The sequence below is a fragment of the Helianthus annuus genome, chromosome 9, assembly GCF_002127325.2.
Source record: "Helianthus annuus cultivar XRQ/B chromosome 9, HanXRQr2.0-SUNRISE, whole genome shotgun sequence".
Lineage (NCBI taxonomy): Eukaryota > Viridiplantae > Streptophyta > Magnoliopsida > Asterales > Asteraceae > Helianthus > Helianthus annuus.
The window spans coordinates 42,483,810-42,510,266 of record NC_035441.2 but is presented as its reverse complement, the minus strand read 5'-3'; the positions used below and the strand labels follow the sequence as shown (position 1 = coordinate 42,510,266).

The following is a 26,457-nucleotide window of genomic DNA, read 5'->3' as shown; positions in this document are numbered from 1 at the left end:
TTTTATTGAAATAACTGAGGGTATTTCTCCTTCATTGTGGACTCTAACTCCCACGTATAATCAGGACCTCTACGGCCCTCCCATTTGACCTTGACAATGGGCACATACTTCCTCCGAAGTTTCTTTACCTGTCGGTCCTCAATTGGCACAGGTTTTTCTATAAATTTCAAACTCTCATCAATATGCACATCTGTATGGGGTATGACTAGCGATTCATCGGCCAGACATTTCTTTAAATTGCAGATGTGGAACACATTGTGAATGCCACTAAGCTCTTCTGGTAAGTTTAACTTATAAGCCACTGATCCTACGCATTCGATGATTTTGAATGGTCCAATGTATCTTGGGCTTAGCTTACCTTTCTTCCCAAATCTCATTACTCCCTTCCAAGGAGACACTTTGAGCAAAACTTTATCGCCGACCTTAAATTTGAGGGATTTTCGCTTACCATCGGCATAGCTTTTCTGCCTGTCACGGGCAGCTTTTAGGTGCTCAATGATTTGGGTAACTTTGTCAGTCGTATCCAGGACTAACTCCGGTCCTGATACTTGAACGTCTCCTACCTCGGCCCAGCAAATGGGCGTTCTGCATCTTCTACCATATAGAGCTTCAAAAGGCGCAGCCTTAATGCTGGAGTGGTAGCTATTATTGTATGAGAACTCGATTAGAGGCAGGTGTCTATCCCAACTTCCTCCTAGGTCTATCACACATGCACGAAGCATGTCTTCTAGGGTTTGAATAGTACGCTCACTTTGCCCATCCGTCTGCGGATGATAAGCCGTACTGAAATTCAGTTGCGAACCTAGAGACCTTTGGAAACTTTTCCAGAAGTGAGATGTATATCTGGTATCTCGATCAGAGATGATGGATACCGGTACGCCATGTAGAGCTACTATCTTATCCATATATAATTGGGCTAACATGTCAGAACTGAAAGTTTCTCTAATGGGTAGAAAATGAGCTGACTTAGTCAGTCGATCCACTATCACCCAAATAGTATCATTTCCCTTTGGTGTTTTAGGCAACTTGGTTATGAAATCCATCGTTACCATCTCCCATTTCCAGGTGGGAATTTCAGGCTGTTGCAACAAACCTGACGGTTTCTGATGCTCAGCTTTAACTTGAGCGCACGTCAGACATTTAGCCACATGGGTGGCTATAGACTTCTTCAAGCCTATCCACCAATAATTTGCCTTCACATCCTGGTACATCTTATCCGCTCCAGGATGGACGGAATATTTAGAACTGTGGGCTTCCTTAAGGATGACGTCACGAAGACCTCCATAAATAGGAACCCATATTCTTCCATTCAATCTCAAGATTCCGTCCTTGCCATAGGATAACTGTTCTTCAGTCACTCCTAGGTTCTCATTGGGGTAATTAGCTTCTAGCACTGCTTCCTTTTGTGCAGCTAACAACCTTTCATGCAGACCATTTCTGACCTCAATGCTTTTGGCGTTGATTCGGATTGGCTTTACCCTTTCCTTCCTGCTGAGGGCATCTGCGACTACGTTGGCCTTGCCTGGATGGTATCTTATTTCACAATCATAGTCATTTAGAGTTTCCATCCATCGTCGCTGCCTCATATTCAATTCTTTTTGGTTGAACAGGTGTTGCAGGCTTTTGTGATCAGAGTAGATCACACACTTCGTGCCATACAGGTAGTGCCTCCACAACTTTAGTGCAAATACAACGGCACCCAATTCTAAATCATGAGTGGTGTAATTTTTCTCATGCACTTTCAATTGTCGTGAAGCGTAGGCAATAACCTTGCCTTTCTGCATTAACACACAACCCATCCCGGTGTGTGATGCATCGCAATAGACTACAAATTCATCAATACCATCAGGTAACGTCAACACAGGAGCGTTACTTAATTTCTGCTTCAGAGTATCGAATGACTCTTGCTGCTTAGGCCCCCAATTGAATTTACTATTCTTGCGAGTCAGCAAAGTTAGGGGTGCTGCAATTCTTGAGAAATTCTCGATGAATCTCCTGTAGTATCCAGCTAAACCTAGGAAACTGCGAATTTCCGTAGGTGTCTTTGGTTCTTGCCAATTCATGACGGCTTCAACTTTAGCGGGATCCACTTGAATACCACGCTTACTGACCACGTGTCCAAGAAATTGGACTTCTCTTAACCAAAACTCGCATTTGGAAAACTTGGCATACAGCTTTTCTTGGTGAAGCAGCTTTAGAATACTGCGGAGGTGTTTCTCGTGATCAGCTTTACTCTTGGAATAAATGAGAATGTCGTCAATGAAGACTATGACGAATTTATCCAAGTAAGGTTTGCAAACGCGATTCATGAGATCCATGAATGCGGCAGGTGCGTTTGTGAGCCCGAAAGGCATCACTAGGAACTCGTAGTGGCCATAACGAGTCCTAAACGCAGTCTTATGAACGTCTTCTTCCTTAACCTTCAGCTGATGATATCCTGATCTCAGATCTATCTTGGAGAAGTAGCTTGCCCCTTGGAGTTGATCGAATAGATCGTCGATCCTGGGTAGAGGATACCTGTTTTTAATGGTAACCTTGTTGAGTTCTCGATAGTCGATACATAGACGCATCGAACCATCTTTCTTCTTGACAAATAGAATCGGTGCTCCCCAAGGAGACGAACTAGGTCTTATGAAACCTTTAGCCAGCAAATCATCTAACTGTGTTCTCAATTCCTTCATCTCCGTTGGCGCTAGTCTATACGGTGCCCTAGCAATCGGTGCGGCTCCAGGAATAATATCGATTCTAAACTCCACTTGTCGGTCTGGTGGCAAACCAGGCAGTTCTTCTGGAAATACTTCAGGGTATTCAGATATAACGGGGATATCTTCAATCTTCGGCTTTTGTTCATCAATGGTTACCTGTGCCATATAGATGACACAGCCATTCTTCAAACATTGGGATGCCTTGAGCATAGACAACTGCTTAGGCAATCCTTGACGAGTATCTCCCTGAATGGTGAGTGATTCACCAGATGGAGTCTTGATTATTACTTGCCTTCTACTGCATACAATCTGGGCTTGGTTATGCGATAACCAATCCATACCCAATACTACATCGAAACCAGCTAACTTGAAGGGTAGCAAGGATAGAGGAAAAGAGTGGTTCCTAATGGATATAGCACATCCATCTAACACAGTCGAGACTGTTTCTAAGGTACCATCTGCTAACTCTACCTCATACTTAGCACTAAGGGTTTTAACAGGCAATCTTAACAGCTCACAGAATTTATTATCCACAAAAGATTTATCCGCGCCCGAATCAAATAATACTCTTGCGAAAACGTCATTAATGAGAAACGTACCAGTTATGACGTTGTCGTTCTGGATGGCTTCTTGGACATTCATTTGAAAGACCCTAGCGTTGGTCTTCTTTCCATCCTCAGCCTTCTTGGCGTTCTTTGGGCAGTTAGTCTTGATATGCCCTTTTTCGTTGCATCTAAAACAAGTTGCATCCTTTATTTTCTTGCATTCAAGAGTCCTATGCTCTGAGGACTTACATATCCCACACTTTTTGGACTGGGATCCTTGCTCAAACCTGCACCTCCCAAAATGGTGCTTTTGACAGGTTTTGCACTTGGGCCTATCGCCCGATCGATTCTCATTTTTCCTGGCCTCAGAGCCCTTCTTACCATCACGGTTTCCCTTATGCCTCTTGTTGGATCTATGAGAGTTATCATCTTCCCGTTTCCTTTTGTCAGATTCCGAACTTTTTAGAGCTCTCTGTCTTGCTGCATCTTGGGTGAGTGACAGAGATAAGTCGGTGACAGATCGAAACGTAACTGGTCGCGAGGCCTTCACACTGGCCTTGATCTCAGGGGCCAAACCCCCAATAAAACGCGCGATCCTTTTTGGTTCAGGGGTTACCAGGTAAGGTACTAATCTGGATAAGGTGTTAAAACTGGTGAGGTATGCTTGACAATCAAGGTTCTTCATAACCAAGGATAGGAATTCAGATTCAATACGCTCAACCTCATGTTGAGGGCAGTAGTTTTCCTTGATAAGAGCAACAAACTGCTCCCATGACATACTATACAAGGTAGCTTTCCCAGATGCCTGGATCAATGCTCCCCACCAAGCCAACGCCTCACCTTTGAAGGATTGTGATGCAAACTTCACCATGTCCCTCTCAGCACATCCACTAATGTCTACCACCGTCTCAATCTCATCGAGCCATGTCATACAATCAACTGCCCCTTTCTCCCCTGTAAACTCTCGGGGTTTACATGACACAAAATACTTATACGTGCAGCCTTTAGCACGTGGGGTTTCATCAACCACAAGCTTTTTAGGGTGAACACTGTTTTCATTGGAGGAATGACGATCCTCATCTTTCTTAGGTTTGGGAGAAGCAGGTGGCGGCTTGTTGCGAACCTCAGAATGGTTCTTTGGCTTAGCATGAGGTGCAGACAGGGTTCTACTGTGGGTTTCACTGAATTCACTATACTGTCGCGCTAAGGCTTTGTCAACTGCTTCATTTACAATTGCTTTTAATTCGGCACTGGTTACTAGGAACTTTACATCATCACGGTTCTCAACCGGATGGCTATTGGCTTCCTCTGATCTAGTCATGTAGCTTCAACACTACATATAATTAATAGACAAGGTTTTACTTAAAGGCTCTTTTACAGTATTTTATGTTCTATTAACCAAGGTTTTAAATTGCCATTTTAGGTCAATTCATTAAAACATCAGGATTTTATTATCCTATAATACTTTTAATCCTTAGCACATAGGCCTAGTCACAAGGACAATTAAGATAATTCAATAACCAAGATTTTTAAAATATCAAGGTGTTTTAGGTAGAATTATAGTTCTATACCATTAATTAACAGGGAGTCATGAGCTACCACTGTCCTTAGTCACGGAGGACATTTAATTATTGCCCACAGGCACTTCACTTTCAAAGAAGTGGTTAATTAATTTAAGGGAATTTAAAAATTAACCCAAATATACATGGCCTGTGTGACTTTACTGATTCACAGTTTGCCAAGAGCTTTAACATACTAGATGTTAATAATTTGAATCTATTATGTGGGTTATACCATCTTGGCCAGGTTTCAATAACACAAGGGCTAGGTTTTACCTCTAAGATTCTTTTAATAATTAACGCAGAACAGTCCTAAATTGAGATGTTAATTATGGATCTTAACCTAATTATGGAACTACCATCTTGGCTTTGTTTTACAAAGCTAGGTCTTGGTTCACTTTAGATTTTACCAATTAATTATAATGGCAGATCCTTTTAAATATTTCATTTATTTTCATAATTTATGCATGCAATAATAAAGGAAAACTTAATTAAAACATCTCACACATAGTTCTAAGACAGTACTACAATTGCCCAAACGGGACTTCTACCAAAATAAATGAAAATGCCCACGCAGGGGCGGGAAACAAGAACAAACCCACGCAGGGGTTAACTAACCAAACTTGCTCACGCAGGAGCGGAATACAAACCACAAGCTCACACAAGAGCTGAATACTGGAATAACAAGTCCACGCAGGGACTGAATTACAACACAATTAAGTAACAAGGGTTTTCAATGACCCCTCCTCTTCGACTTCCCCTTAAGCAAATCTGACAGCCCCTTAAAGAATCCTTGCCGCTCTTTGCGGTCTTCACGAACTTCTTGTTCAACTTGGCTCAGCCTCTCAAGGACTTCCTGTTGAATCGGTGGCTGAGGCGGCTGATACACCAGCGGAGGAGGTGGCTGATGCTGGTACCCATAAGTCGGGTAACCAGTAGTCCATGGCCCTCCATATGGTCCTTCAGGATGAAGGGCATTGTAATCCCGAGCTACTAGGTATGGATCTACCTCTGCATAACCGTAGTTGTAGTTGTAGTGGGTGTGTGCCGGCTGCTCAAATGGGTTGTACGCCGCTGACCCAGCATATGCAGGAATCGGGTTATCGAAACCCAGAGGTGGTACCACAGGTACTGAGTTGACATCTGGTATGGGGCTTGACGGACCACCATCATAGGGGTCTTCTTCCTCCTGAAGTGGGGGATAATGGCTGCCACTAGATGGCTGGGGAGTAGCAATCCGAACTCCACCTCGCACGGACATCCGTGCATTAGACCTTCTTCGCCTCGGTGGCTCCGGAGGCGGCTGCTGCGGCTCTACTGGCGGTGGCGGCGGTGGCGTGACTGCCACAAATTGATGACCCACTGAAGGATCCTGTTGCTGCTCATGATGCGAGTGTTCAGACGGTGTGAAGTACCAGTCAATGTTTCGGAACCTTTCCTCGTAGCTGTCTGGACCACGATATGGCGATCCATGGAATGATGACCCATCTGATATCTCGATGGGGTGGTTTGGCGTTCCTGATGCTGGCTCCACGGGGTCAGTATCCTCATCCATGTCGTTCTCCTCTGGAAAGTGGTCTCCCGGTCCGAGTGGGTTAAAACCCATGGGTTCAGGCAAAAGGTTAGCCGGGTTAAACCGGCTTTGGAAGACGGGTGTTGGGCTGCCAAAAGAATGGTGAGAATTGGATCTTTGGAGAGGTATGAAAGCTGGAGGCTGGTTATTGGGCTCGTTTTCAGAATTGGGCCCAAATGAATGTTGGTACGAAGGAGAGGAGCTAAGGGATACTGATCGCCTTCCTGGTTCGACATAGAGTCTCCAGGGCTCTTGCGGGCTGGTGCTCATAGTAATGGATGGGGTTCGCTGGTGCGAAGGCCCGGCTTCGTGATCATGACCTGTCACGGGTCCTTTGCCTCTACCTCGAAGGAATCTGGGTGGCATGATGACCTGCACACAATATTTAGATAACCACAATAATATAATTATAAAAGACTCAAAATAAAACAAAGCAGAGTTTGTCCTATGTTCAATGTCTAGACTTGGAACTCGAAGAATGTGCAAATTTGTGCACTGAGATTAAACACAAAAGGCTAGTGTTTAATTCACTCAGTGTTGGCTCTGATACCAACCTGTCACACCCCTAATTTCCACGTGTCACCGGTGGGCCCGGTGGGGGATTTCCGTGACGTAGTTGATATCATCATATGTCAAACAACACAAATTATAATGCACAGCGGAAGCAAATGAAAATAGATTTATTTCAACTATTAATTGTAATATCAAGTATCACAACCAGTCAAAATAGATCCACAGGCGGATCGAAGTAAAAAGAAAGAAATTGTTCAACAGATTGAGCATCTCAAAAGCTTGCGAGACTCTACGATGCTAAGGAGAAACCAGCCTATTCCGTATAGCACCTGCAGTTAATTTTTTTAGGGAAAATACGTCAGTTTGCACTGGTAAATACAATTTAACTGACTCATTTTGAAAATATTTAAAGATATTGGTTTTAAATGCACAAGGCACAAATCATTTTATAACTTGGGAATAATTAAGCAGAGTTAAACTTGTAAAAGATTTACATGTTTGTTGACCGTTCAGTCGCCCGAGTCGTGTCGGGTTTAAGGTTAAATGACACACCACATGGTATAAGTCCGCGGCGGGAAGCCAACGTTAATACCTTAAAAATAATAGACATAAGACCGGGTGTACGCCTACACCCGACTGTCGAGGTCGTGGCAAAAAATGATGCCAAGGATATCCGGGACATGGTCATTAAGCTCCCAAAGGTACAAGAAACAAACAACACCAGATTTTCAAACGGGTCCCATTGGTAATACCCATCTACTAATGAGATGGAACCAACCGCCCGACCAAGCGGTATATTACATACCGTACCCCCAAGGCCGTATAGGGAAAATAAGTTAAAAGTATTTACCTGAGCAAGTATAACCACAATTTCAAAAATGCACGTGTCTTTTACTGGGCTCCTATTCTGGAACGAAGGTTATAATAACCTATTAGAATCCTAACGAGTCTTTTAACATAGCCTAAGCTTAGACCGGTTAGTTTCAAAGAGTAATTATGGTTTAATCGCGAGGAATGCGAAAACTGGGGAGGAATGTGATTTAGGCCCTACAAGCTTGGATACTTGTATAATATGGGTAAACTAAGTACATTCTGAATTTTGAGACTTAGATGATATGGTTTGACCCGCTTCGGCTAATATGTGTGAACTAGTCACATAAGCCGATCCGAACGCGAAAGTGCGTAACGAGTAACCATATAAGTCATATGCAAGTTTTCCTGAGATTATATGCACCAATTATGTTGTAATATCAGAAAGGTATGCCCAAATATGCCCCAAATGTTTTTATATGCCAATTACGCCTCATAAGGGCATTCTAGTAATTTTACATAGGCTAAAAAGGGTAAAATGGGAAATCTGAGTTTCCAACTTTAGGCTACTGTTATAATGTTTATTTTTATAAAATATATCAGTAGGTTTTAAGCCTTTTATATAAAATCTTAATTTGACATATACTATGTCGTGAAAATGCCTAAAAAGGCGATTTGGAGCCATTTCCGGGTTTTAAAAGAAAAGCTGGTATTTTTGTATTTCCAGAAGGCTCAAAATATGATATTTAATATAACGAATCAGTAGAAAAAGGTTTCGGGTCAAAAGGTTATGTAATACTCATTTTATGACCGAAAAGGGTAAAACCGGCATAAGCCGAAAGAAGCTTAGAACCTCTAGTTATGCTCAGCCTAAAAATAAATAAAAATCTTTAAAATTCCCAAAATATTATTTTATAACAGTGGGTATAAAGTTTTGGCATAAAATTCGGGTTTAGATAGGCTATGCGTTAATTACGCTAATAATTTACTAAGAAAGCCTCTATTTACGCTAATAAGCATAACTCTTAATCTAGACCTCAAATTGATGTCAAATTTTGGGGACAACTTTATATTTCAGTAACTAAGGTGTCTACCCTTTTACATTTTCAAAAATTATGATTCTTGGACATTCGGGCATAATGGTCAACATATGGGCTTTTAGCGGAAACATGCATACGAACTAAATATCTAATGAACCATATTGTGTAATCACAGGAGGATATACTAACATGTTAATAGGTCCAAAAGAAGCTCTAAGGCAGATTCAAACTTGCCTAAAACGGGTCAGAACTGAAAGTCAAAGCGAAAGTCAAACTATGCGACTTTCGGTTCCGAACCGGGTCTAAACAGAAAATTGTCGAGTTGAACATGTTGGAACATGTTCTTACACTTATTACCAAGTTATATAAATTTTCAAACAGGTTACATACAACCTACATTGCTAATTATGCGTTAATTCAAAGATAAGCATTCTGTTGACTTTTTCTAATTAGCTTTGACTCGACAATTAACATGCTTAGAGTGGGAATCTGAAAATACCCTTTTAAGGGTTTGTTACCCACTTAATTACCTTCCTAAAGGTACTTTTAATTCGTGATTAGACAAAGTACATTATGCTTAATCACGAAGTCAAACCTTAATTACGACGGTTTGACTTTTGCTTAATTAACTAAGCTAGAAAGGATTAGAGAGGGTTAAGGACACTTACAAGAGTCCTAAGGTGATTTAGAGAGCTTAAGAAATTGCCTTGATGACCAGAGGATTTCCAGAAGTGCCTAGCCAAACTTCCCAAGTGAGCAAAGCTCAAATGTTCAAGGTCAAGTTCTTTATATAGGGAACCCAAGACTCTTGGATCAAGCCAAGCAAGTCTAATGTTGATACCAGATCATTACATTTGTCCCTAAGGGTCTAAAAACAGCCTAGCAAGCCCATAGAATCGAAATGTTACGTTTTAAGTCGGTTACAAGCTTAGGACAGGCAGCTGTCCAAAACATACTGCCAGCGACGGTCTTACGGACCGTAAGCTTCAGTCCTTACGGTCCGTAAGGAACTCTTGCGGACCGTATGATATCAGCCTTGCGATCCGTAACCAACTTCACTGAAACAGAGTTCAGGTGCCTTCCTTACGGACCGTAAGCTAAGGGCTTTGCCGTCCGTAACCGATTCCATGCGGAACCAGAAATTTAAGCGCCATGCTTACGGACCGTAAGCCATTGACCTTGCGGTCCGTAAACGATGGTCAGAAGACAAAATCTTACAAACTCTTAAGTCTTTGACCATGCAATTCATAAAACCGAAATATGCTGCCTTTATTCAGGTGTGGGGCCTTCAAGACCAGCCATTGCATGCCTTTCTTCACCTTACATGTCTCCATTTTCATTAATTCACTTAGGGAAGATTTTAATTTGACGGAGATTCCAATTTGGGTCATGAATTCTTTTATAGAACTTGGCTAGCTATGATATTTGCCAAGGTTTTTATTTAGATTAAGAGTGGTAACACTCATAATTCCATGTCCGTTAATAAAGATGAGACTTTACTTATTTGAGAGTAACCGGCTACCGAATGAGATAATTATTTAAGGATCTTGGGATTTATACAACGTCGGGCCACTCAGAGGTGATTTAATAACATGTCGCCCTTGGGTCGTTCAGCGGTATTTAAAATACATGACGCCCTTTTTAAATAAATCCTACCACATATCTCCTTATTAAACCTGGTTTCTCTGACACGTCTGTCACAGAGGACACGTGTCTTTATTTAATTGGACAGGAATTTTCGAGGTGTCACATAATGAGTGCTCGACGATGAAGATAATCTCGGATTAGCGTGCGAGGTTCCCTAGTTTCACTTACTGGTAGTGAATCGGGTTGCTACATTTCATCCTAATCGGTCTTTTGATTCATCCATTCGCCTTTTGGGTTTTCAGTCTTCTCTCCGCTCATTCTTTCTATGGCGGGAAGAACTGACGAGCAGGAATGGCAAGACCCTCCGGGGAATCGTAGGAAGGGGAAAGGTCAAGGAGCGAAGAGGAGTGACTGTGTTTCAGCCGGGAACATTAACAAGTTCTTTGTTTCGAACCTTCCGCCCGGCTGCACACCATGGGAATTGTCTTCTTTTTTGGGAACCTACGGGGAGGTGACCGACTCGTATGTTGCCCGGAAAAAGGATAAGTCCAACAACATCTTTGGTTTTGTGAGTTTCAAGGATGTAAGAGACAAGACGGAGCTGGAAAGACATCTCTCCAACGTCAAAATGGGAGGGTTCAAACTTTGAATCAACATTGCTAAGTTCGCTATGGAGAACGCTGTGGTCCTGGCCAGGGCTGCCCCGGAAAATCATAAGGTTCCTAAACCGACGGCTGTTAAAGCTCCGTGTTACGAGAAGGCGGTTAGGGGACCGACTTGGCGGGGTGGGTTTTCTTTCAAGACGCTGTGGTAAATAACTTAGGTTTGGGTTCTACAGAAGACCTGACCACACTGGTGCTTGAGCTGTCTCCGGGGACCGGTGCTTTCAAAGATTTCCATGGTAGAGCGCTAGTGGGAAGGACGGAAAGCCTTGAGTCCTTGGTTTCCCTAGGGAAACTGTTTCTCTCTTACCCCGCCAACCCTCCTTCTATCCATTACCTTGGCGGCTTCTCTGTCCTTCTCGCTTTTTGTAACGACCTTGACACTCAGTCCTTCCTGGACGACTCCAGCTTGTGGAAGGATTGGTTTCAGAAACTTGACATGTGGCATGGTCAGTCCTTGCCTTTCGACCGTGTTGCTTGGCTCAATGTCTCGGGTGTTCCCTTACACCTTGCCACAGAGGAAGTCCTTGGTGCTTTCAAAGATTTCCATGGTAGAGCGCTAGTGGGAAGGACGGAAAGGCTTGAGTCCTTGGTTTCTCTGGGGAAACTGTTTCTCTCTTACCCCGCCAACCCTCCTTCTATCCATTACCTTGGCGGCTTCTCTGTCCTTCTCGCTTTTTGTAACGACCTTGACACTCAGTCCTTCCTGGACGACTCCGGCTTGTGGAAGGATCGGTTTCAGAAACTTGACATGTGGCATGGTCAGTCCTTGCCTTTCGATCGTGTTGCTTGGCTCAATATCTCGAGTGTTCCCTTACACCTTGCCACAGAGGAAGTCCTTACTAGGATTGGCAACCATTTCGGAATGGTTATTCATACACCTTGCCCTGATATTGAAGATAGGGATTTGTCTGTTTTTCGGGTTGGTATTCTTGTCGACAACGGGGATTCGATTTCTGGTGTCCTATCTCTGTCTTGGAACCAGAAGTTGTTTAAGATTGGGTTTCGGAAGTTGAGGCAGACTGGATGCCGGATTGCCTAACGGCCTCCGTTGATGTGGGTGGCTCGTCGGGACGTGACTCGTCTGATGATGAGCAGTCGGAGTTGGGGCATCGGATAACGATCAGGCGGAGGAGGAAAAGGGTGAGTTCAACGAGGTAGTTGAAAAGCCCATGCACATGCACGTGGACAAGCTAGCCGCCGTTGTGGGTCTCGAGACGTCTGGGAAATTGCAGCCTGGGAATACTAATTTGGCTCCTTTGGAACATTCCTTAGGAGGCCCACCTACGGGTTTATTTGGGCGTGGGGCCCAAACAATTGGTTTCCCTTTCAATCCTAGATCTTCCAGCCTACGGGCCCAACCTAAGCAGAGGTCGACCCACTTTGTTAGAAGGAATCTGACCCATAGAACCTTAGTACATCTCCCACTTCTAGAAGGCCTTATAAAAGGAGCAGGTTAGTCATGGAGGACTCTCCTCCTGATTTCGAGAAATTCTGCTTCCCCACAGTGGTCACTAGGAGCGACGATGAGGGTAGGGATGTTGACGGGGAAGTTTCCGGCAGCTTTGATCTGAATGTTAGGATCCCCTCTGAGGATCAACCTTGGTCTTCAAGAATCAAAGTCAGAAGTGGTTTCTCAGCAGGTTCTTTCCAGATTTTGGGGTAACTCACTTCGGCTTTGAGTTCGTGGAATCGGTGGACTCGAATCTTTTCCGGTTCTCTGCGTCTACGAAATCTAGGTATTTCTTACTTGTCAGATGTCATTTAAAAGGGATGAATCAGGACGTGAATGTTCTGAACGTCTATGCCCCTCAAGGTGTGGCCGCTAAGCAAACGTTGTGGGAAGAGCTGATTCCTGTTATCAGTGGCTCCGATGGCCTTTGGGTTGTTACCGGGGATTTTAATGCCGTCCGTTTTCGTGAAGAACGCAGGAACTCGATGTTCAAAGCGACTTGTGCCAACAACTTCAACGCCTTCATTTATGATACGGGCCTTATCGAATACTCTTTACAAGGAAAGAAATTCACATACAGCTCAGAGAATGGGAAAAAACTGAGTAAGCTAGACAGATTCCTTGTCAACGCCGATTTTTTCTCTGCCTGGCCGGAGGCCTGCTCGTGGTCTCTTCCGAGACACCTTTCAGACTATTGCCCGGTAATTCTCATCTCTAAATCGGTTAACTTCGGTGCCCGCCCGTTCAGGGTTTTCAACTCCTGGATTGGTAGACTTGGCTATGCTGAAGTGGTGGAAGAGGCTTGTAATAGTTTTGCCGGTAAGGATCCGCCTGACGTCCTGCTCATCAAAAAACTGTGGTCCCTTAGGAACTGTATCAGATCGTGGAGGGGCGAGTTTAACAAGAAAGAGGGAGAAGATGTTTTGAGGGCCAAGGAAGAAATCGAATCTTTAGAGGAGATTCTCGAATCTCGAGATCTCTCGGAAGAGGAGGAGTGGATCCTTTTGGAAAACAAAAGGTGGTCAGGGAAGCAGAGGAATCCAAAACCAAAAACCTACGATAGAGGTCGCGAGTTAGATGGGCCAAGGATGGGGACGAGAATACAAATTTTTTTCACTCTATGATTAATTGCAGGAAAGCCAGTAATACTATTCATGGAGTAGAAGTCAACGGTAGTTGGATCACGAAACCGTCTCTGATAAAAAAGGAGATTTACAATTTTTTCAAAGCCAAGTTCATAGAAGATCACCCGGTTCGCCCTCACATCCGACGCCAGTTTGTTAATCGGCTCTCTGACTCTGATGCTAAGGCCTTGGTCAATCAATTTTCGAAAGTAGAGTTAAAGGAGGCGGTTTTTATCTGTGGCAGCGATCGGGACCCGGCCCGGACGGCTTTAATTTTCGCTTTTTCAAGCACTTTTGGCATCTCTTCGAAAAAGATTTTTTTAACATTTTGCAGGATTTCTTCGACAATGGTAAGATCGGTATCAGTTGCGGCTCTTCGTTCATTGCCCTCATCCCCAAAGTCAACGATCCGTCTAGCCTCAGTGACTATCGGCCCATAAGCCTTATTTGGACGGGATTGAGCTCCCTAAAAACGGGCCGAGGATCTAGCATCTTTTCTACGCTGACGATACTTTGATCATCGGTAAGTGGTCCAGAACCAACATCATGAGCATTATGAGAATCCTCAGATGTTTTTTTGTTTGCTCAGGTCTCAAGATCAACATCGGAAAGTCTAATCTTTATGGGGTTGGGGTTAGTAGTTTGGAGGTGGTCAAAGCGGCCGAGGGTGTTGGCTGCGTGGCTGATTCCCTCCCCTTTAAGTACCTTTGTCTAACGGTGGGCGCTAACATGAACCGCATTTACAATTGGAGACCGGTATATGATTTGTTTGAAAAGCGTCTATCTCTTTGGAAGGCCTCCGTTCTTTCCATTGGCGGAAGGGTTACCCTCATCCGTTCCGTCCTTGAAAGCTTGCCTATTTATTTTTTCTCACTCTATAAGGCGCCCGTCAAAGTTATCCACGATCTGGAGGTTATCATTAAGAAGTTTCTTTGGGGTGGGTCGGATGAGGTTAGGAAGACACACTGGGTTGCCTGGGATAGAGTGGCTACCCCAAAAAGCGTTGGCGGTTTGGGTCTTTGCAAACTTAGAGAGATTAACACCGCTCTCTTGGCGAAGTGGGGATGGCGGTTCAAAACCGAGAAGTTTAATCTCTGGACCAGGGTTATTTATTCTATTCACCATGGGAGCTCGTCGTAGAACTGCTTCCCTGTCAAAAATTCTGTACGGGGAGTTTGGCAAAACATCGTCAACATTCTTAACAAGCCTATCGCCGGATCGGTTCCTCCCCATAACATGTTCAAAGGTATTGTTGGTAATGGCGAAGGCATTCTCTTCTGGCTCAACCCGTGGCTGGTGGACGACCCTCTCCAGGTTCGATTTCCTCTTCTGTTCCGTTTAGAGCTGGTCAAGGATTGTTCCGTAAAGGATCGGCTAGATGAGAGCGGTCTTTGGCTTTGGGACCACGACCCAGATTCCGTTGAGGAGGCCGCGGAGCTGGCCAGCTTATTTAATCTGCTGGGCGGCATTTCTCTGTCTAACAGACCTGATGGCTGGAAATGGTTGGGCTCGGAGCATGACTACTTCAGCGCTTCTGCAGTTAAAGCGCTCTTTCGGAAAGACGTCGACTTCAGCAACATGTATGTTATCGGCTGGGTTCCTTGGATTCCGCTAAAGTGCAATATATTCATTTGGAGAGCGGAATTAAATCGGATCCCTACTTCGGAAGCTCTCTTTAGTAGAGGTATTATTTCATCCGAGGAGTTGTGCTCTCTGTGTAATAGTGCTCCCGAGTCGGTCGACCACCTCTTCTCCGCTTGTCATTTTTCCACAGTGTTATGGCAAAAGGTTTGTGCTTGGTGTCGTATTCCAAACTTTTTCGTGTTCTCTTTTAAGGACATTCTCGAGTTCCATAATCACTGTGGTAAGTCAAATGGGGAGAAGGAGGCTATCCAAGGCATTTTGGCATCACCTGCTGGCAAGTTTGGAAGGTGAGAAACGAGTTGAAGTTCAACGGTAAACAAGCTAAAGTGGAAGAAGTTTTCAGCGATGTTAGAATTTTGGGTTTCCTCTGGTTCAAACACAGGTCTAAGTTCAAATCGACTCTTTGGTCGAATTGGTGTAATTTTGTAATTATGTAGTTGCTTGTTTTTTTCCCGTCCCGGTCTTCGGTCGGTGTATTTTAAAGAAGTTCTTGTTAAAAAAAAACTACCAACTAAGAATACTTTATTATATTATATAAAAATATACTTGCATTGATAACACTTGAGAGCGATATTATTTGGCATTGAAATTACCAAATATGACACCTAGAAAAGGCATTTAATAATCCAAACGTTATTTAGTGGCCATTCATCCCTGACAGGCATTACCTGGTCCTGGTGAATAGTAAATTTACCATTACTCTTTTTAACACTATTGAAGACCCTACATCATGTAACATGCCAACACATGTCTCAATTTTCTGCCTCACATTCAATATTTCCAAACAACTCAAACACAAATAACCTGAGAATATAACGAAATGAAGTTACACAGGTGCTAGCTAAATCAAGAAAATTCATACTATATTCTTGATCCTAACTAGCAAGAGAAAAACCAAGTAACCCATGAAATAACCAGTAATTTTTTGTTATTTTTTTTCAACTGGGAATATGAAATCAAGACAAAAAAAACAGCCTTTTCCTGATATCCAGCATGAGGTTGTCACTGGTTTTGACAGCAAAAGATGCAAGATTGATCTCCTGTACATGCATGGTTTGTTTCAAGAACTTGAGTCCTAGTATAGTTTCATCTCTTCATCTTGCTGTTTTAAAGAAAGAGAATGAAATGAAGGTATATATTAGTCGAATACATTCGACGAATTGCTTTGATTTAAAACCTCGGTCGCATTAGCGAGATTTCTCATCACATCCACTTGTACCCTAAGTGAAAGGATGTAGTCTAAAGCTTCTTTGATGAGGGAGAATTCATCCATGGATTCTCCACCAGGAACAAGCCTTTGAAGCACTTGGGTTCTCTTCTTAACCAATCTTTTCGCGATGTAAGCAGCCAAATTCGATTTAGGAGGACCCATCTTCTTCATTCTTTGGCTAATACTACAACTCTTTTTCAAGATCTTCTTGCTTCTAACCCTCTTATGGCAAGAATTCATTTGGCGAATAATCTTTTGTTGCTTGAACCGCGACTCGGGCCCTAATAAGTTATCAACTAGAATCTCGTTTTCGTCGTTCTTTTTAGCTTCCGAAATTAGAGCAATGCTCCATGAAGTTGTGGCATTTTTGGCTGAAGCCAAAGCAATGTCTGCACAAAGCTTTATTTTCTTCTTTCTCTCCAAGACATCCATATCTTTTTTTGATGAGCAGCATATTTGAAGACCCTTTACCCATTTCTTGGTAAATTCTTTAGTAAGCTTGCTAGAAGTATGCATCTTTTATCACCTACAAAAAAAATTAAAAAAAAAAATCTTTGTTAATTAGTAATTAACACTCCTAAAGAAAAATAATCATAAACCATTTCTAATTTCATTATATTCATGCAAAAATAAGTCAACCTTTTGTAGTTCTTGCTTTACATTATAACAATTAAGTCAAAGAATAATACAAACTGATTCAAGATTTTCAATATTAATAGATTCAATTCAAGAAAGCTCCAATTTTTTAATAAACCAAAGATAAAAATATGTGGTTGGAAAAGAAAAGAAAATTAAAACAAGTAAGAACAGCTCTATGGAGACATCAAACATGTTCATGCAAAATCTAAGACAACAAAAGTTTCAAAAAATCTATAATGTAAATGTACCTTTCTTTAAATTAATTGATCTTGATTCTATAACCGGAGATCCATGGCAGCAATCTGAAAAAAAAAAAATTGGGTTCTTGCAGATGGAGCATGCACTAGCAGGGTTGTAGGGATCCAACAAAAGTGTAGCAGAAAGTGAAGAAAGAAAGAGGTGAAACTTGAAAGAATAGAGGAATGGAAATGGAGTTAAAGGCTTTATTTATTTGTTTTTTTCTGAAAAGAGAAGAGGAGGGAAGGTGGTGGGGTTAAGAAGGAAAGACACAGCACATGCAATCACATGGGAGTACATGGCCTACAATCCCCATACAAACCCTAAGAAGTAATACTCAAAATCTTCAATTATACCAATCTTTAGGAAAATAGATATAAGTTTTTACATTTTTGTATATATTATATATTTCAAGCTTCCATCATTAACTTTCAAGATTAGTAATAATCAAATGGTTAAAATGATACATTATAAATTTTTGGAGAAACTATACCAATCTTTAGGAAAATAGATATAAGTTTTTACATTTTTGTATATATTATATATTTCAAGCTTCCATCATTAACTTTCAAGATTAGTAATAATCAAATGGTTAAAATGATGCATTATAAATATTTGGAGAAGCAAAATTCAAAGTTTTGAATTCGTAACCAAATTCCCGATTTTTTTTTTTTTAATTTGGATTTGTATATATCAAAAAGATCAAATAAAAAAGGAATGTTTATAGAAAGTGTGGCAAGGGTTTCTAACCATTGCTTCTATCAATTTAATTAATAATTTAAATCGATGTTTCTTCAACTAGCCAATAATGTTTATATACCAATTTAAAAGAAAAATCAATTAACCTAGAAAAAATTCTCCCTCTGAGAATCGAACCCAGGACCTAATGATTATTAAGCCTTATCACACCCCTAATACGTCACTTGGCTATAATGGTCCGTAAGCCTTAATCACCATATACCTTTATCTTTAATGACTACAAGAAACTACCACTTTTAGCGGCGACAGGCGAAATGTCACCGCTATTGGTCGATCCGCGTCCCGGAGTCTGAAACCAAACCCCAGCTGTTGATCCTTATCCTGATCTAACGGTTGGGGATTTAAAGGGCATTAGCGGCGACAAGAGAATAGGCATTAGCGACGACAACTGGCTCCGCTAAAAGTCAATACGTGTGAAGCTTGAAAAGAGTTGATCCCTGCCCTTGATGAGAGGATGATCCAACAATTTGGGCTCCTTCCTGCTTTCTCTCCCTTAAAGAAACACAATCACCCACAAACACAATCACCAAACTCCATCATCTTCACCAACAACAACAACCTGCTACCACCACCACTGGATCACCACCACCCTGAAGCTAGCACCACCACCCTCAAGCTCCACCCACCACCGTTGGACTGCCATCATCAAGCTCCACCACCACCATTGGACCGGCTGCACCACCACCACCGTCGAGCTCCGCCAACGACCGTTGAACCGCCATCATCAAGCTCCACCACCACCATTATCAAGCTGCACCACCACCACCGTGAAGCTCCGTCAACCTCCATTGAACCACCGTTGAACCGCCATCATCAAGCTCAAGTTCCGGCCAGTTTCGTTTTATTGTTTAGAAAATGTATAGTTATGTAAAGTTTTGTATAGAAAATGTATAGTTAATGTATAGTTATATCGACAAGCTCAAGAATCCATTTTTTGAGATGAGAATTTGAATGAAAAGTTATGTAATCTTTAAAGTTATTAGTTCCGACAAGTTTTTGATAAACGATTTATTAGTTCCACACGTTATGTAATCTCCGGCAATCTATCTCAGGCGATCTTTCCTGCGAATTCTCCGGCAAAAGCATTAGCGGCGACAACATCAATAGCTGCGCCAACTGGGCAATAGCGGCCCAGCTATACCGGCGACCCTTTAGCGGCCACAAGTTGCTGCTAAAGGTTAATAGTGGCGACAAAATAAGGCAATAGCGGCGACACCTGGCGTCGCTAAAGGTGCCCTTTTTTGTAGTGAATATGCTTATATTTTTCTAAACTAAAAACATAAATTACATCCATCGTATCGCATTATAGCATAGTGGCAGCTAAGGGTGTAATAAAGGTTAGGGACCATTAGATTCTGGGTACGATTCCCACAGTGGGTTTTTTCACAGATTTATTAGGTTTACTCCTGAATTTATGTATAGACATTATTGCCTAATGGAGATGGATATGATCGGTAATTCCGCTGATGGCACAATAATACTCCAGTGATCCGTCAGTGATCTAAATTTGCCGTTAAAAAAACATAAATTACAGAATTATCCAGTTAATTTAGTCTTCATATCTTACATATAAACGACGTTTTTTATAGAATTTGAACCACTATTGTTTTAAAATGTGTGTCTAACCTCCTTATAATGTGGCTAACCCATTAATTACAAGTTCAACTTTTCATTTATATTTTACTTTTTATAATGTGTTAAATGCATTATGCTTCCAATCCTAAGACTGGAGGGCGTGGTATAAAGCCCCTAGGAGCTTATCATGTCACGTCAGATCCACCTAGGTGACACATCATATGGGAGGCTTTAAAGTCCCTACCTTTAACTTGCATGCAATGGTTTAAAGTCTCTCTATTAAACAAAATTAAAAAAAAAATTATTGGTTGAAAAGAGGTGGACCCCACCTGCACACCCTTTTTGGCTAGTTATCACCATAGCGGACAAGGGGTAGCGCCCCCCTTTTAACAAGCACGAGGTGGTTGATGACGCTTCGGGGCACTATAGATGTTGATATGATGGGGTGGCGCTAAGCCACACCCCCTGACCACACAAGTTTTGAGGTATGATCCACTGATAAATTCAAGTATCATTCTGCATTGCAACGGTGTGCGTAACTCATTACATTGCACATCCAACAAACTTTACGTATATTGCTGAAAAAATCACGTGTAGTTCATTCAATCGAGTATCATTTACCCTAAAATATGTGTAGTCATACTATTATTATTGATTAAAAAAGTTTGTTCTACGGTAATCAATATGTGTGGGGGAGGAGGTAGAGATGCTTTAAGAACTTCATATTTGGTGAGAAGTTGAAAATTCCATATTATCGTTTGATATCAGTCAGTCAATGACAGTTATCTAATTAATTGAAAATTTTGTTAGGTTTTTTTTAGTCGTTGAAGGGTATAAAATGAAAAACGTACCATACCAAAAAAAACTAATTTCTTCATAAGTTTTTAAGTTTCGGCCATTTATATACATATGTGTAAGTTACATGTATTTAATATAGCATACATGACTTCTATATATATATATATATATATATATATAGGATTAGGTTCAAACGTGAACAAAATCTCAAGAGTGAACTGCGTGAACTGATCTAGGCCATTGATTTTTATGATTTTGAGATTAAAGTGAGTGGCATGATGGTAATTATTTGGTTAATTTTTTTCATTTAATTAAATACAAAATGAGTATATGTGTAATTTCAATCTTAAATTGATTGCATAAATCTCTCACAAATCAAGTAATCAATTATCCTCTTAAATTGATTGCATAAATCTCTCACAAATCAGATCAAGGATTAGGAAAGATGTAACTTAATTCAGTTATTAAAATAATTATTTGTTTAAATGCGATGTACACATGTGTATATCGTCTGTTTTTGTGATATCTCAGAATTTTTTTTGTATTGAATGTTGATGTACACCTGTGAATTACTGTACACATATGTACGATGCTGAGTACACATGTGTACTGTTCTATTTATATCCAAGTACACATGTGTATACCGTTGAAATATGAAGGTTACGTCGATCTTAAAAAATCAAAATTTGAATTCTAGTGATAAAATCTGAAATAAAAATTAAAATTGAAATTTGGTGATTTGTTGTTTGTTTTGATAATTATCTTATTAATAAATAAACATAATGTGGATAATGAATTTAAATTAGGAAAGATGTAACTTAATTCAATTATTAAAATAATAATTTAAATCTAATTTTTTATATAATTACAATCCTACCCTTAACAACTAAAAAGAAAATCAAGGGTCCATATATGTTCACGCAGTTCACTCTTGGGAGGTTGTTCACGCTGGAACCCTACCCTATATATATATATATATATATATATATATATAGTGGAGGGTTTCAAATGAGAAGAAAATTTTTGTAAGAATAAAAAAGAACAAACTTCAATCAATAAGAATGTTTTATTTTACTTCATTTAATTTTTGTATTTAATATGGGTGTAAGGGTATATTGGTAAAATTAGATAGATCATTAATTGTTAGTTTTCTTTTTTAATAGCTAATTAATTAAATTTGTAACTTATTTTAAAAAAATATATATATTTTCAAAGAAGAAAAAAAATTAATTTAAGGTGTAGGATAAGTTATGATGTGTGTAGGGTGAATTACGAGTTGTGTAGGATAAATTTCAATATGTGTAGGATAAATTTCAAAAATGTGTAGGATAAATTTTGATGTTTCTAGGCCAAAATTTTTTGTGTGGAAGATGATAATCTTTATGACTAATTAATTAGTCAAAAATAATAATAAATGAGAAGAGAGAAAACTATTTAATGTTTTACAATTGTACTCTTTGTTCTTTTTCTTCTCAATTTATTTTTCTTCTCAAATGAACCTCCCCATATATATTTTTGAGGACGAAGGAATAAGATTTGGACATGTGTCATTGAGGGATTTTAAGTAGAAGGGTTAGCATGTAATTTCACATTTTAATTTTATTTTTGGAATGTATCTTCATTAACTAAAATTCCATGATTTTCGGAATTTTTATTGTTTTCGAATTCAAATCTGCTAGTCAATGTGTTTATCTGAAACTATCAGCATGTTCTTGGTGATGTGTTTTACCAGTCAGAGAGGTTGAAGTCAGTGTGTTTTAACAATCTGAAGTCAATATATAATCAGGTTGTGTTTTAACAGTTTTTTTTTTTTTTTGCATTTTAACACTCTGAATGTGTTTTATGTTGGTGTCTATGTCACATTACATCACATTGTGTTTTTTGATGAGTACATTACATCATAATGTGTTTTACAACAGTTTGTTTTTATACTGGAGTTTAACAAATCTGATTGTGTTTTAAGTCAGCAGATTTGCTGGAGGATTCTTGATATTGTGTTTTAACAGCAACCAAGCCATTGTGTTTTAACAGCAAGCAGGCCATTGTGTTTTAACAGCAAGGAGATTCTTGACGCTGTGTTTTAACAGCAAGCAAATTCTTGACGCTGTGTTTTAACACCAAGCAGATTCTTGACGCAGTGTTTTAACAGCAAGCAGATTCTTGACGCTGTGTTTTAACAGCAAGCAGATTCTTGACGCTGTGTTTTAACAGCAAGCAGATTCTTGACGCTGTGTTTTAACAGCAAGCAGAATTTTGACGCTGTGTTTTAACAGCAAGCAGATTCTTGACGCTGTGTTTTAACAGCAAGCAGATTCTTGACGCTGTGTTTTACATGCCTCTCTACAATCATCAATTAAAACAGAAAAAAACACAGCCAAGTTACAAGCAGATTAAGACCGAAAACATATATGCACTTCAAGAACTTTAATCACAACACAAGATATGAATACCTAGTGAAGAAAAGGGGTATTAACAAGCCTTGGAACCGAAATCTGAATGCTTTTGGGGTCCTGTTTTGCATCGCCAACAGCAAGGGGAAGTAGAGATCGCAGGTTTTATTATGTTTAGGGTTGGATTGGAGAGAGAAAGAGAGAAAATCAAATCAATAATGGAGAGAAAGAGGGAAAATCCCATGAAAGTAGGGATTGCAGTTATCTAATTGATTTAAAAAAACGGCCATTTGACAAAATTGCCCCTATTTATTTAAAACAATCAATTAATTAAACTCAAATATTACAAGACTATCATTGATTTAATCTCAACCCTTAAACACACCAATCGGATGGACCAGATCGCTTCCTAGACTTTCTAGGAAAAACACACTTTCCGTGCGAACCCTACTCTATATATATATATATATATATATATATATATATATATATATATATATATATATATATATATATATATATATGTGTGTGTGTGTGTGTGGGAGGGTTATCTTGAGAACGCTAAATATTGCGAGAACCATGAGAACGAATAAAAAAACCAATCAAAACCAAAATTTTTAGTACAAACCTCATTATAATTAAAATACAACATCAAAAAAGAATTTACAACATCAAATAATTTATTTCTCCTCTCAAAATCACTTTTATTAGAATTTTTACACATGTGTAAATATAACAAATTTACACATGTGTAAATGGCAAACTTACACATGTGTAAATTTTCTTTATTTACAAATTCACGTAAATTTAAACGTATAAATGAAATTTATAACATTGTATTCGAATAATAATGATAAGTGTAAAAAAAAATTTTGAATTTGAATTGTTTTTGACAAAGTTTTCACGATTTTTTTATTCGTTCTCGCGATATTTAGCGTTCTCATTTAAACCCTCCCCTATATATATATATATATATATAGGTTCCTGTAAAAAAGGTTTTTTGTGAGAAAAGTAAAAAAGAATCTACACCATTAGATCTTTGATCTAATGGTTGGGATCATAATGACAAAACTGTAAATAATGTTTACTATTAAATATATTAATTTTCTAGATTAAGGGTATACAGGTAAATTTAACATTTTCAAATTAAGAAACTAACATTAATGCACATGTAATTTTCCCCCGTCTTTTTTAAACGTCAATAACTTTTTATACGTAACTTTAAAAAAAAATACACCATAATAACGAGTGTTTTTTTATCTTTAATATGAGTATCATATTGCTATACTTATATAGAGAAAAAAATATGTTTCGATCAGATGTTTAGTCCATGATGTTTTGTCTATGTACATACAGTGGTGTTTTAATTGTATTGTGATTTAAAGCGTGGTGTTTTAAACACATACTGGAAAGCGTGGTGTTTTTTCATCTACTGGAATGTAGGTTTTAAAACACCATGGTGTTTTAACATATGGAATCTGGAACATCTACTAGCATGCAGATGTAAAACACCATGCATGCAGGTTTAAAACACCATGTACAATAACCATACTATGAACATTATACTAAGAACACATTCTGAAAATGGAGGTAGTGTCTTTAATAGTGTTATATACTTATTGAATGGTGTTATATACTTATGGAACGGTGTTATATAATTATTGAATGGTGTTATATAATTATTGAATGGTGTTATATATGTGCTGAATGGTGATTTTGCAGTGTTTTCATAAAGATCTTTAAAATGGTGTTATATACTTATTGAATGATGTTATATAATTATTGAATGGTGTTACATACGTGCTGAATGGTGATTACAGTGTTATTCGTAGTGTTTTTATAGAGATCTTTTAAAAAATCATGTTCCTATAAATAAAGTGGCGGTTATGTAAGGTTTTGAATTAATTAAATCAATGATAAAATTATTTGTTTACCCTTTTGAATTAATTTAGATTGAGAACACATGTCATCTCCACAATATTTCTCACACTTCTCACACTTTAAACATTTTTTACAATAACTATATATATGTGTGTGTAAGGATAGGGGAAGGTTCAAATGAAAACCACTAGTTAACGTGAAAACTCGAAAACTAACTAAAAAAGTCTAAAAAACATACAATTTTTTTTTACCAATTTTCGCTATTTTTTGTATATAAAAAAAACTTTTTTTCAAAAAAAATAAAAAATTTGTAGTGCACATGTGTAATAGTACACATGTGTATGTGTACTACACATGTTTATTATTACACATGTGCACTACAAAAAAAAAATTGAAAAAAATTTTTTATATACAAAAACTAGTGGTTTTTAATAAAAAAAACTGATGTGTTTTTTAAGCTTTTTTAGTTAGTTTTCGAATTTTCGCGTTAAAAGTGTTTTTCATTTGAACTATCCCCTGTAAGGATATTAGGATGAAATGGGGTGTAAACAAGCCCAGAGGCTCGAGAGCTACTCGTTATCGGCTCGGTTAAAAGCTCGAACGAGCCGAGCCTTAACGAGTCCGAGCCCGAGCTCGAGTTTGAAATAGAGCTCGTTTTGTTATCGAGCCCGAGCTCGAGCCTGGAATACAAAGCTTGTTTAGGCTCGCGAGCTTAAACGAGCCCATACAAAATTTTAATTTCTTTATATATAATATATTAATAATGATGATAACATTGATGAGCCGAGCTAGAGCCGAGCTTTGGCTCGTTTAAGCGATGTTGAAGTGAGCTCGAGCCGAGCTTTTAGCTCGTTTAAGGTTGTTCTCAAAATAGTTCGAGCCGACTCAAGCCGAGCTCGAGCTTTGGGTTTTACTCGCGAGTCGAGCACGAGCTCAAAGAAGTAGGCTCGAACCGAGCCGAGCTCGAGCTCAAGCTTCATAAAAACCTAACGAACCGAACTCGAACCTGGTCGAGCTCAGGCTCATCCGATGAATATTAAGCAAATGTATTTTATTTTATTTTTTGAAATTCATATGAATAAAAATATTCTATTTCTCTCATTTTCTTTTATTTAAAAATTAAATTGAAAAAATGAATTAAAAAGTATATAATGAAACCTAACATATATTAACCCTTGTTTTACTTATAGGTATTAAGAGTAAATTACGTTTTGGCCTCTGTGGTTATATCACTTTTACTATATTAGCCTAAAATAAGATTTTTTAACATATGTACCCACATGGTCTCTATAACAAACTATTTAGCCCCCTGAGTCTAACTCAGCCCCAAACCCTGGTTAATTATTAGTCACATGACATGCACATGATGGGTAAATTGTTAATTTCCCCTCCCCTTTTAATTACTTTATAAAGAAAAAAACCCTAGATACTTTATCACTCAGTCTTCTTCTTCGTTTTTTCAAGACTAACACCTGGTAATTTCTCCTCCTCTATGTTCTTCGTTCCCAGAGGATGAACCGCACGGAAACTGGTCTACGCTCTTACAGTGGCCAAGTCTTTTTTCTTGGCCAGAAACTTATGCAACGACGCTCTTCTCGCTATCGGCAAATCTGAATCCTTCGCCTGCTGAACATCTTCTCGGTATCGGCAAATCTGAATCCTTCGCCTTCTAAACATCTTCTTTAATCGGTCCTTTTGTTGATCTAGAAACATTATCGTCGCCAAAGTTGTTGAAGATTTGAGAGTTAGGGTT

At 39.4% G+C, this 26,457-nt stretch overlaps 2 protein-coding genes across 2 annotated transcripts; one reads left to right on the top strand and one right to left on the bottom strand.

The window, feature by feature from the left end:
• Positions 1-15,943: 15,943 nt before the first annotated feature.
• LOC110877547 (transcription factor IBH1-like 1) lies at positions 15,944-17,620 on the bottom strand. The gene is made up of 2 exons (XM_022125697.2): positions 17,313-17,620; positions 15,944-16,951 (listed from the first exon to the last, which is right to left on the bottom strand). The coding sequence occupies exon 2, from the start codon at positions 16,939-16,941 to the stop codon at positions 16,354-16,356; it is 588 nt and encodes a 195-aa protein (XP_021981389.1). The 5' UTR covers positions 16,942-16,951; positions 17,313-17,620; the 3' UTR covers positions 15,944-16,353.
• Positions 17,621-18,514: 894 nt separating this feature from the next.
• LOC118481709 (velvet complex subunit B-like) lies at positions 18,515-18,931 on the top strand. Its single transcript, XM_035976918.1, has one exon. It carries the CDS (start codon positions 18,515-18,517, stop codon positions 18,929-18,931), a length of 417 nt encoding a protein of 138 aa, XP_035832811.1.
• The last annotated feature ends 7,526 nt before the right edge of the window (positions 18,932-26,457 follow it).